At 35.5% G+C, this 13,257-nt stretch overlaps 1 protein-coding gene across 1 annotated transcript in view; it reads right to left on the bottom strand.

Moving 5' to 3' along the window:
* Positions 1-1,375: 1,375 nt before the first annotated feature.
* Positions 1,376-13,257, bottom strand: part of LOC105547427 (sodium-driven chloride bicarbonate exchanger-like) — a gene marked incomplete at its 3' end in the record, with an annotated part of 34,068 nt that continues 22,186 nt past the window's right edge. Inside the window, exons 8-10 of the mRNA XM_011991014.1 lie at positions 12,957-13,079; positions 3,937-4,004; positions 1,376-1,492 (exon numbers count right to left, since the gene is read on the bottom strand). Coding sequence (XP_011846404.1) covers positions 1,376-1,492; positions 3,937-4,004; positions 12,957-13,079 — 308 coding nt within the window. The remainder of the gene's footprint in view (positions 1,493-3,936; positions 4,005-12,956; positions 13,080-13,257) is intronic.

The raw sequence follows: 13,257 nt of genomic DNA, 5'->3' as shown, positions 1-13,257 counted from the left end.
TTTCACCATGTTGGCCAAGCTTGTCTTGAACTCCTGACCTCAAGTGATCCGCCCACCTTGACATCCCAAAATGCTGGGATTACAGGCATGAGCCACTGCACCCAGTGAGCTTTTCAATCTCTTAAAGGGACAAATTTAATTTTCCCTATCCATAAATTTGATGTCATTACTAACTATAGTTCTGTGAAACTTTTTGATTATACATGATGCATCTGTATAAATCAAGGAAGGAATAAAGTTTATTCAAGTTTCAGACTAACTTAAAGAGCTGAGTCGTTACAGAAATACCATCAAACTTAGTCTGCTACTGGACCTGAGCCCAACACTCTCCATGCCTTTTGCCTCCCCAAAACTCAAAACTCACACAGAGGACATAGACTGACCAGGTTTCTAGAAGACACCATTTAACATAAGGAAATGCAACCAAGGAATAGGTTTGAGGGAGAGGGTCTTACCTTTGGGGAATCAGCTTCTAGAGTGATTAGGAAGGGGAGCTTATGACAAAAATGTAATATAAAAATTAAGTAGAAAAAGTTAATTTAAGGTTACGAAAATAAAGGAACTTAATAATTATAGTAAACACTGCCCCAAATCCCTCAATCACTCTCTAACAAAAAGAGATATTAGCAAAACATACGAATTCCTTTTTCTTCAGATCAGCATCTAAGAAGACTGGGTGATTTGAACTCTTATTTATAAATCCTGGAAAACTCCGCTGGAAATCCTATGATGACTGTTGATATTTAGGGACACACTCTTCCCCCAGCATGCACTTAAAACTACCATCCACAACTGCAGGAGTTGCTTGTACGTTTACATACAGAGAAGTAAGAATGGATAGAACTTTTAGGAGTTGAAAGTTTTGGGATAAGAAGTTTAGGGAAGACTTTTCAGGGGGTTGGAATCAGGACTAGGGCTACACTAAATATAAACATTTATGCATATTTATAAAATATAAATATAAAAACACACACAATGCATATCAGTCTAAAAAAGGGAAAATAAGGGAGTGCAAAATGTGGCCAGACATCTAAAGGGGTCCTAGGGGAAGTGAGTGATGAGGGAATAAAATAAAATCATACTGAAAAATAGTAGGCCAAGATGAATGTCCAAAAATGTCATGCACTGTGACTCATTTCTAGCACAGTTCCCCCACCACAGTAATAGCTTTGGAGTAAGTTATTAATTTGAAAAGGAGATGTTGAAAAACATACCAACATTTGAAACAATTACAATTTATACCCACTTTCAGAAAGAATTTTCTGGAATATTTTAGATCTAAATTTGATGGAAACCAATATTATTCTTTTGCTTATGGTTTATGTCAAAAAACAACTGGAATTAGTATAAATTCTTATTATTTTAAAATCCAAACCTTTTAGAAGGAAAGCTTGACTCCTTATCTTTTGAGTTATCGGCAGTGATCAGAAGGTTCCTCCACAAGGCAGTCTTTGACATTTCATCAGATATATTGATCACAGATGGATCATCTCTAGACAGGAGTTTCCCCAAATGAAATAATAAGCATTACATAGTAACTGCAGTTTTTCAATGACAGAAACTAAATATAAGAAAATCATGTATCTATGAAGAGCATTTTTCCCAATTTTTAAATTGTGGTAAAATACACACAACATAAAATGTACTACCTTAACTATTTTTAAAAGTACATTTCAGGGTTATTAAATACATTCATAATGTTGTGCAACCATCACCACCGTCCATTTCCAGAACTCTTTTTATCCTATAAAACTGGAACTCCGTACCCACTAAACCATAACTCTCCATTTCCTCTTCCTTCCAGTCCCTGGCAACCACCATTCCACTTTCTGTCTCTAGGTTTCTGACTTCTCTAAGTGCCTCATATAAGCAGAATCATACAGTATGTGTCTTTTTGTGACTGGCTTATTTCATTTAGTATAATATCCTCAAGGTTCATCCGTGTTGTAGCATATGTCAGAATTTCCTCCTTTTTAAACCTGGATAATGTTCCATTGTATGTATATGCCCCAATTTGTTTATTGTACAGTATTTTTGATAATTAAAAATGAAGAAGTATTGAATATTTCTCTTAATTATTGAAAACAATCTGTGAAAAATAAAAAAATCTAAAGAAAATATGCTAGTTGTATGGATACTGATTTGGCCTGTGGTATTCTTAATTCATTTCAAACTACAGAGAATGGGTTCCACATGTCCATTGCTTAAACTCTTGCCCCTAACATCATAAAATCCAGATTACTTCCCTCCTTTGCTCAGACCTTGCAGTGGCTCCCAGTCACTCAGAGTCAATGCCAAGTCCTTATAATGGCCTAAAGGCTCTGTCCCCACCTCACTCTGATTTCACCTTCTGCCACTGCACCCCTGCTCATTCCTTTCCAGCACCAATGCAGTAGCCTCCTGACTGTTTAGGAACACAATGGGCATAGTGCTCCCTGGGGGCCTTGTCCTTGCTCTTCCCTCTGCTCATCATGTCCCTTCACATGGAGCAACTCTGCCCCTTCTTTGTTCAAATGCCACCTTTTCATATGACCCTGATTGGTGATAGGTCACAAGAGAGGAACAAATGCAACTTTTAAGAGGGGCAAAACCTTGGGTCTCCCTCTCTTGCCCAATCTCGAAACGTGTTCTTCAGTTCCTCTAAACCCTCCAACTGTTTTGGTCTTCATAGAAAGATAGTTTCCTGGTAATTCAAAGCATCAGATTGACTACTTTCTTAAAAAAAGCATCAAGTGGAATAGACATTTTTCATGATATTATGTGAGGAAGAGTCTTCTGAGCAAAAATTTTTTAAAAATACTTGATTGAAGGCAGCTATACAATTTTTTTTAAATGCAGCACTACTTAGATTGTTTCATATGCTAATATGCATTGTGAATCTTCAAACTGGAGTGCAGCTTGGAACATTTTTTTCAAATTTATTTAACCACACAGCCATTTTGAGAGTGGTACCACATGAGACTAGGTTTCTATTGAATACACTTGGAAATATGCTGGTTCAACTAAACAATCAACAGGATTTTAAAATTTAAATGTTGTAAAAAAGAAAAAAAAAGGTAAAACATCTTATACTTGTTTTCCCTCTTAAGTGGGAGATGATTTTTTTTTTTTTTAATTCTAGGGAATATGATTTTAGAGTCAAACCCTAAAGATTCAGAAAATTCTCTCCTATTTTGGTTTTTAACACTATGACAAATTCCCTTCTCAGAAAAAGTCTGCATTTTTATTGGCATAACCTGAAATTATTCATAAAGACTTTGAGACTGTAAAATTGGGCACTAATTGATACTTAGAATTGTACAAGAAAACTATTTAAACTAAACTATATTGAGAGGGAGACAGAGAAGAGAGAGAGAGGGGAGAATTTTGGGCCAAATGTTTGCAAATGTTTTCTTTATAACTTCAGTAGTTTGCTTTCTTTTGCTATGTCTTTGTACATAAAGATGAGCAAATTTTGGAGAATTGCATAAATATTTCCTAAAATGACTGATATGACTGAATCATTTAACTTAAGAAATAGATTATCTTTTTGGAAATTCCTTTTTTTAGGGGCAAATTCCCAGAGATAAAACATTTAATTGTGATCAACTTAGTGAATACCTAGGTCATTTATACCAGAAATGACCCTTGATCTGTCTTCTGGTGCTACTTTCTGAGAATATGAAAGGGATCTTCCATACACATTATAAAACAGGAGAAGGAAAGACTTCAGACAACAGCTTCCTGCTTCACTTCATGTAATGCAATTTGATTATAGTCACACACCTATTATTGGCAAAACTTAGTAGTAGGACCCAGGTTATCTAACTCTTAGTTCTTTCTACTCTAATACAAATTCAAGAAACCTCTCTGAGGATCTACACAGTATGAAATTCTTAAATAAATTATATAACAATGCATTACTTAAATTGATGTGTTTTTAAATTTATGTCTTACCTATAGTGTCCTTCCAATGGGAGTTGTACTGTGCCCTCATCTTCCATAGCTAGCATACTTTGTTCTTCCTGAAAAGACAAATGTAAAGTGTATAAAGTGAACCTGATGAGTCTCCATTTTACATTAAAGAAGAAACACAGATTAATGTTTCATTATCTCATTAACCTCAAGACCTTCCACTCTGTTTGCATTTATTAATGTTAGCATAGGTCCTTTCAATAAAGTATCAGCTACCAAGAACATAAGTAATTAATGAGAGTCTCATAACACAAAGTAATTTAAATGCTAACAACAATCTCCTTCATGTCACTCAATAAAAAACATGTTAATTTCTAAGCATACTTTTAAAAAATTAATCTAATTTTCATAAGAAAAAAGTATGGGTGATATAATCAGTTTTATTGTTATAAAGGTGAAATTATATTCCTGGAATGTTCTATGAGGAGGGGGTGACGGATGTACTCAGAACAGTGGTTCTCAAACTTCAGTTTACATCGGAATTCCCTGGTGGGCTTGTTAGCAATATTCCCCAGAAGATCTGACTCCATAAGTCTGGAGTATAGAGGGCATAAGAAGTTCTAGTTCTAACAAGTTTCCAGGTGATGTTGATTATGCTGGTCTGGTGACCATATTTAAAGAACCACTACTCTAGAGAGTTGGAAGGAGACAGTAAAAGATACTAATATCTTCCTGTATGGATCAAAACACAGATGTGTCTTGAGAGAGGAGGAAATGGAAGGTTTGACTCCATTTGGATGTGTTTTAGGCTTTTGTTTCACACTTCAACTTTCTTCTTATAATGACAATATTCCATCTTTCCTCAAAGGGTGGAAATGATTTTTATATTCATACATGCATTTCTTCATACATAGCATTTTAAAACTAAATCTTTGGGATGAAGATAATCTTATGGCTACCATACCAAAAAATTCTGGTTTCGTTTTCAAATAATGTTATCATCAAAATCTTTCCATGAACCAAAAAAAGACAGCTATTCATAGATTATAGCTTTTATTTAATACATTTATTTAAAAATGGGTCAGTTCAGATAATTACTTCAGGCCATTTAAAATGTTAGAACTACTGGTTCTAACTCCAGAAATGGAATTTTAAGATCTATAAAAATAAAAAACGAGTTGACCCGCTGCCCAAATAGAAACTGATGAAAGAAAATAGGGATGACCCCAAAGGCTCATTTCCTCTTTCAGTAGCTTAGCAGAGCTAAGCCGGCGTGAACCAGCTTCCGGAGACACCTTGATCTTTGGCTGATTTTATTATTCCCGGCATGTAAGACTTTTCCTAGTGTCCTTGGTAATCAGACCTTGATCCCCTCTCGGATATCCCATAGTCTGAATATTCCATGCCATATTTCTTGTTACCTAAAGAAACAAGTGTTTTCTAGTGCCTCTTCAGCTAACCTATGAACATACAATGCAATGTGGGAGCAGATCTCATTTCTCTCTTGGAGTACTCTCCCATGCTGGTCAAGGAAAGCTCCTCTCTCCTGGGACTTTGGCTGTGGTGCATATGGAGTCTCTATGCCCGCTCTATGCTTCGGGATAATGGAGATGCCAGAGACTGCATGAGCTCTGCTACTTCCATGCTTAGAAGCTTTCCCCAGAAACCCTATGTTGTATTTGTTCTCTGTGAAGCTAATGGCATGTGCATTACCCTTTTGCATTCTGGTAACTAATTTTATTTTCTCTCTTTGCTGTTCTTCAAGGAGAAAGTTTTCTTTTATGGCCTATCAAATGTATTCTACTTGTATATTGTGCCTATTCTCCTTGTCATTTGGCCACACTATCAGAACTAAGTCAAGGTGAACGGAGATTACCATTGGTTTGAAATCATCCATTCAGGCATTTTAGCAGAGCTGATCTGCAGCCTAGATTGAGGCTTGCCTTCAACTGAGTTAGTCATAATATATGAAATATATTACATACATAATATATCTTGTAGGCACATCCTGGCAGTCATGGGCAGAGCATATGTATCATTTCAGGTAGAAAAGGTTCCTTTATCTATAGCAAAGGTTATCTTAAGATACATGGAGGGACATAAAAAGTAGACACTCAGTGATACCAAAGGCTACATAAGCAAAGACAAGATGCAATTCTTTCCTTGGTTGCCCACTGAAAGGTGAAGCCTGGTATATGATAACATTTCTGGCTCATCAAGAGTAAAATGTCAAGAAGCAAGGTAGAATGGTTTAAGAAAGAGTAAAATGCAAAAAAAGCTGAAGAGAAGAACAGTGCTGTTGGTGCTTAGGTTACCTGGCAGCAGAAAACAAATGTTCAAGATTCAATCTAACAGCAAAAAATTGGACCAAAGCTTTGGGAACAATTTTGGTTTTTCTTCAGATGATTTTCCACTTTTCTCTCAAATTGCTTTCAATAATTATTTTGCACTCTGTGGCTTGTTAGCATGTGTGGGCTTTATACTAGTCATAATTCTATCCAAACAAAAACTCATCACCTCTAAAGATAGCTTTTCCAAGCCATGCTTATCTGAAGAGAAGGGTGGCAGAGCAGCCGCTGCCTTCAGTGCCAGAAGGAAGCTGGGTGGGCCCCGGAGCGCGGGGATGGAGGGCCGGCTGCATCCCGGCAGCACTGTGAGAAAGCCAAAAATTGAGGCTTTCTGAGGAGGAGCAGTCAAATCAGGCAGTAGCCGTCACGACAGCCACAACCTAGGTTATCTCAATCAGATCAGAAAAGAAAGAGACAGTGAGAGCACAAAGCTGAGTAGTTGACAGCTTAGAAGTCAGAAAAGTACCTTAAAACAAGTTCCATTCAGCTCTTAATTGTTCTCTGTGAAGCTACAACATGGGGAAGATATTAAGGGGATGATGATGAAAGTTTACCCAAGAACCTTTGAGAGAGTTCACCAATTTAACTAGGGGGGTGTTTATGCTATGATTTAAATGTCACCTTTTAATTAAGATAGTCAAAGCAGTTTTCAGATATGAAATAAGTGAAGGACAATTAATGCTACGTCCAGTACAGGGCAAGAAAACTGAGGCTTAGAAAAACAAGTCTACTCCAGAACAGTCAAATATTTATTGAGCATGTATTATGTGCTATGCACATAGTTAACAAGAATAATCATCCAGGGGCTATTAATTCATTCAAGGGCAGGTAGTCTGTTAGGTACTGGGTGTATAACAATGAAAAGAAAGCTATAAACTCGACTCTCAGAAAATTTAAGGGATCATTATGAAAAGTACCAAAGTCAAGGTGGTAGCAAGGAAGAAACTCTAGGTGGGAGGAAACAACGTAGGCCAACCCTAAAAGTGAGGAATAAATAAGATGTGTTTGCATGACAGTGAACAACGAGCCTGGTTGGAGCCAAAAGTCTGTGCTGAGTAGAGGCGGAAGAGATAAATTGAAGACAAATCCTGGTGTGGTCTGATAGTAGGGTGTTATGTATCGAATTACATCATGAATTTGAATTGTATTTAGTGATAGCATTAAAATTATGATTCATATATCATGATACCTAACAAATAACAAAGATAGTTATCCTTTAATTACCTTTAGTGAAATAGGTTACATTTACAGCTACATCCATTTTCAGACACAGTGTGTATCTATGTAGGAGCCCTCAAATATTTTAAAGTACAAACAACGGCAGCAGAGACCAATATTCACAAGTATGCTTAGAGTGTTAGAGAGGGAAAATATTCAGCAATTTTAGAATTCACATCCTAAGAAATGGAAGATTCTTCAGAAATTAAGCTCAACCCTTTTATTTTGCCCAAGAGTAAAACAAAGTCTACAGAACATAGAAGTGTCAAACCATTTTCTTCCTCAGCTACTAATAGAATAGACAATGCTGCAAACATTACATAAACATATAATCTTTGAAAACTTCAAGTATTATTTTTATAACAGGTATTACTTATGATTTCCAATGGATAGAAGAGCCAATACATAAGACTAACAATGAAAGTGGAAAAGGAAAAATGGAGGGCCCATATAGAGTTTATATCAATACATAAATGTGACATATATTTTTCATCAGAATATTTGATTCTGTCTCTCTAAGTAATTACGTAAATTACTGTTAAGCAAAAAATTCTGATAGAGTATTCTTGTATTTAGAAGATTATATTTGATTCTGTGGTTTTAGGAAAGGACTTATCTCAAACTTTAGCACCAGAATCACCTGGAGGTCTTATTAACAGAGATGGTTGGCCCCATCCCCAGAGTTTTGAATCAATAGGTCTGAAGTAACGCCCAAGAATTTGCATTCTAGGTTGCCAGGTGTTGGCTGATGTGACAGTGGTTCTGGAACCACACTTTGGGCAACCACTGCTTATGGAAGAAGAATATACTTGCCCCACCCTAAGATTCAATTAGAAATGGCATTTCTCTGTGTAATAATTTGGCCATGCTTTCCATATCCATAACCAATTCTGATCTATCTTAGCAGTAAGACATCCTCTGTAATTTGTTTGGTTGCACTTGTTTTTGATTGCTTTTATGTTTTCTTGGCCTTTTTCATGATCCTGCATTGGGATCACAGGTTCCCATTTGCCCTCTTCTTGTTTTCCCCTATAGTGTATATGTTAGAGTGAACCCCCAGTAAATCAAGAAGTATCACTATCATGATCACTTCCACAGAGTAGAATTTCTAGGATTTATCCAACACTAACCCTCTTTCCTCCTACCCAGGAGCAAACATTCTGCTGGGATTTTCTGCCTTTAACAGTAAGTAGCCTTTTGTCAAATGTGTACAATGGCCTAGAGAATATTTAAGTAGGAAGGAAGGCATGTTGGTACTCTGAGCACATTTGGACATCCAGAATTTGATTCTGCAGTCTTCCCTTTACACAGAGCAATGTGCAAAATGTCAGGGTTCCAATATTCATTTCTACCCTGATTATAATCCTTTCTTTCTAAAAACTGAAGCATATGCATATGCATATGCATGAAGTACATGAAAATTTGGAACAGAAGCTCTGCGACCTTGGACTGGCCTGTGTAGCTATTTATTCTGCTTAACTCATTATTGAATTTTAAGGTCAAATGAATGTTTTCTCAGTGCCATAAGACCAGAAGTGGGCTACTGATAGGAAAACCCTGGAGGCTAAAGGTACAAGCTTGTATCTATCATCAAAAGGACAAGAGGTGAGCCTACTTTAAATTCAAGTCTCAGGGAGCTGAGACATTTCTGCTATTTACCATCTTGCCAGTTCATGATCAAAGTTACTCAATTAATTTGAGCAATTGCAGAAATGCAACATTTCTGGAGAACTTGTCCATTTACCACCTTAACACACAATCTCCTAGAAGACTGGGCCTTAGTATAAGATGCCACGGTAAGATCACATCCTTCCACCGAGTCTGTAAGCCTCAAGAAAATAGAATACCAAGATCTGGGCAAACAAGTAGAAAATCAACCAGGAATTGAACTTTTAGTATAGTTCTTCCTAAATCTTCCTACTGTCTTTACTGACCATACTCTTTGAATACTAATTCTAAGCTAGAAAGTGAACCTCTTTAAACTTCCTTTTTTCTCTCTTGTTCGATGAAGAAGTAGCTGTCTTTGCACTAGTCAGAGCTGTATTTTATTGTTCAATTATAGATTATTTATTGACTGTATTATTGGTTTTCTTGTTTCTTTCCACGTACTGAGGATCACATGAAAGTATCATCATATTAATCCATTTGAGATTTTAAAGATCTATAAACCTGCCTAGTTAATGTACTATGAGGCTTTTCCCTCTAACTTGGATATGAAGGATTTAACAGTAAAATTGCCCAGTAAATCTTTAATCTATTTTTGTGTCTTTTCAGAAAGCATGAGTTCTAGGAAATTTACTAATATTTAGTTACTTCTAAAATCTTTACCTTCATAATCAGAGAACAGTAAATGCCCATTAAAGTACAGTGGGTATATAACATAAAAACATTAGACACTGATTACATATGTTCTCTGCCCTATGAGATTCATAAATTCCAAAATGGGCATATGGCACACACACATATAAGTACCATACATGCATAGCTATGTGAGTGGTTCTGGGAAGTGGGAATGGCAAATTCTAATAAATTCACAATTATTATTAAGCTTGTTCTCTCCTATTTCACAGAAGAATAAAAGGAGAATCTGAAATTTTCTTTGAATTACAATCAGAAAAATATTAAACATTACATAATAGATTACATATCATTTTTCATTTTGTGAACTTCTAAAAGGCAAGAATATTTCACGGTATGAGTATGATCTAAGGAGAATACTGTGAAAGAGATGATTATATGTCTGGGGCTGTGTTCTTTTTTTTTTCCAGAAGCAATAAAAACAGTTAACAAAAAAAGCAGAAAAATGAAGCAAAATTACATATGTAAGTTACTGTTTGAGTATAATTAATAGTATAGTAAGTGCTCACATAAAGTTGTTGATAGCTTCTTGGAGACTGTGACATTAAGTAAAGTAAAGAACAAATAAAATCAATTTTAACACAGGCTAATTGATATAAACAAGAGTTAAATTCCTATGGCAATTTCTGGTGACAAAAACATCACCAAACTTCTAACTAAAGACCCAAAATGTTTTTAATATTAAACATTGAAATAAATGTGAGCTATACAAATGTAAGAAAAATTAATAAAAGCACGTAAGATATTGAATTAACAAATTTCTGGTGAGTCAGTGAATGACTGAGGTCATAGTGGGGATGGATCAAATCAAGGAATAAATGTTTGCAAAGTGAAAATTGTAAGGAGCACAACCTACCACCAAGCACTTCAAAAACAATAGCAATATGGCTGTGTTCACTGAGCATTTTCATACCAAATTGTTCTTGTACATTTGTGTGATTTTCGTATACTTGATGAATTTTTATTTTACAGTCATTTATATTCATTTATTCATTCCTTTTCCAACTCACTTATTCCAGTTCAAGGTCGAGGGTGGCTGGAGCCTATCTTGGCAGCTCAGGGTACAAGATGAGAACTAAGACTGGCCAAGACGTTATTCCCTTGCAGCACACACTCACACACACACCCACATTCACTCACACTGAGCCAATGTAGGCACGCCAATGAACCTAATGGGCACATTTTGGGGATGTGGGAGGAAACTGAAGTGTCCAGAGAAAACCCACACAGATATGAGGAGAATGTGCAAACTCCATACAGACAGTGGCCCTGGCCAGGGATTTTTTTTTTTCATCAACATTATTAAAAATGCTGTATTATTCAAGGGTCTGCTGTACTGACATTATCAAAAAGACTGGAAGGGAAGCTCATAGCCAAGAGCTTTTTCATCAAAATTAAATTAATTTAAACCTTCTTGGGTATTGTGTTTGATGTCAATAATTTTATTTACATCAAATACGGATAATTTAAGGTTTTAGTATTTCTGTGTCCTAGTGTCCATTTTATTTAAATTTAACTTGTGCCAAATTATACTATATTTTTCTTGAAGAGTATCTGAGGATGAAAGCAAACATTTACTAAAGCCCTAAAAAGAAATAGAGACTATCAAAATATCCTAGTCAAAGTTGTTTTTTTTTGAGACGGAGTCTCGCTCTGTCACCAGGCTTACTTCTGCCTCCAGTTCAAGTGATTCTCCTGCCTCAGCCCCCTGAGTAGCTGAGACTACAGGTGTGCGCCACCATGCCCAGCTAATTTTCGTATTTTTAGTGGACATGGGGTTTCACCATGTTGGGTCTTATCTCCTGAGCTCGTGATCTGCCTGCCTCAGCCTCCCAAACTGCTGGCATTACAGGCATGAGCCACCGCGCCTGACTCAAAGTATTATTTTTTTTAAAAAGCACTAATATCTAAATAAGAATATATCAAATAGAAACAAGTAATAACAATTGTATAATATGATCTTTAGTGTTAACATTAATATTACTAGAAGTATGATTCTAAGTATTGCCGTCTACAATATTTGGAAAAATTGAAATATTCTTACAGAATTAAGACACATCATCATGATGATGAATCTATCTGTGGGAATCCATTGTCAGTGATAGAACACCATGTAGAGTAAGGGAATTACCAGTCACACATTATGTAGCCATACTGGTAGAAATTTCTGAGAAAAAAACCTCATTTGATTTATGGCCTGATCTGACCTCACTAAATGACTAAGACCTCCGAAACATCTGCAAATGAATTTCCCAAAGGAAATAGGAGATATATCTATGGTTTGAGCAAATAGAAAGTTGATACATTTACTGACTACTTATAGAGAAAAATAACGTAATTCTCATTGAATATTTTATTTCAATTTCATTTCTATTTATGTGAAAATTTTGTTGTGTTTTACATTGTATGGGCTCTTATTCTCCCCTCATTTACACTCTTTGTAATTTTTATACACTTAAAAAAAATGTTGATTAAGTAGCTTTCAAAATAGACTCAGGCTTAGATATAAACTTTAAATATGCCATGAAACTTAAAATACATTGTTATACCATATAAAATAGAATAAAATAAGTAAGTAGCCTGTACAAATAAATTCCAGAAGTTTCTCCAACATCTACTCAATCTTAAATCACTTCAAAAGCAAATCAGATCAACATTTTTCCTAGTAAACATTTCACCTATTTCAAGAATAAATAATTCTTCATTAGAATATTTTGATTAAAACTCTGTTCCCTAGGAAAATGCCAACAGTAATAACGTCTCTTCTTTTTGTTCTCACATATGTAACAACAAAACAATGACTGCACGATCATAATTTGGAAATAGTTAAGTATCAGCAAGTTTCTGCCATCCATGGGGGAGGAATCAGAAAAATGAGCCTTACAATTTGGAGGGTTAGTACAAGGTATTTCTGTATTTCATTAGGATTTGGTTTCCTCCTGTAAGATCTTCTTTCTCTCTCTGTTCACATCTTTATGATTTTAAACATTAAACTTCCAAACTAGTCTACTTGTGTTTATTAGTGATCACTGTCTAAAGACACAACTGTATAGAGATAAAAACAATAATTTAGTTTTGCAAAGAAATATTACTATGTTCCTTTTTTCTTTCTTTACAAAACATTGATTTTGCTCTTACTTCTTTTTCAGCATCTTCCAGTTTCTTTTTCTTACTCTCGGGCATTAAATCATCCAACCAGCTGAGTTCCCGCTTCGTGAACAACAAGTCCATCAACTTTCTTACAAATACCAGGGCTAACACCTGAAGTAAATAACAAACTAGTTTAAAGTGGAAAAATAATTAAAGCAAGTGGTGTAGATTTGCCGGTATGGTTTCTGGTAGAAACAATTTCTATTAGGCCTGAGATTAAAGTAAAAATTAAAAAGATATATATGTATAAAACATTATCTAGTTTTCTGCTTCCTTCATTTTCTTTTCT

Source organism: Mandrillus leucophaeus, unplaced genomic scaffold, assembly GCF_000951045.1.
Source record: "Mandrillus leucophaeus isolate KB7577 unplaced genomic scaffold, Mleu.le_1.0 Scaffold389, whole genome shotgun sequence".
NCBI lineage: Eukaryota > Metazoa > Chordata > Mammalia > Primates > Cercopithecidae > Mandrillus > Mandrillus leucophaeus.
Note: the sequence above shows the minus strand (reverse complement) of the source record. Positions and strands in the feature narration are given on the sequence as shown.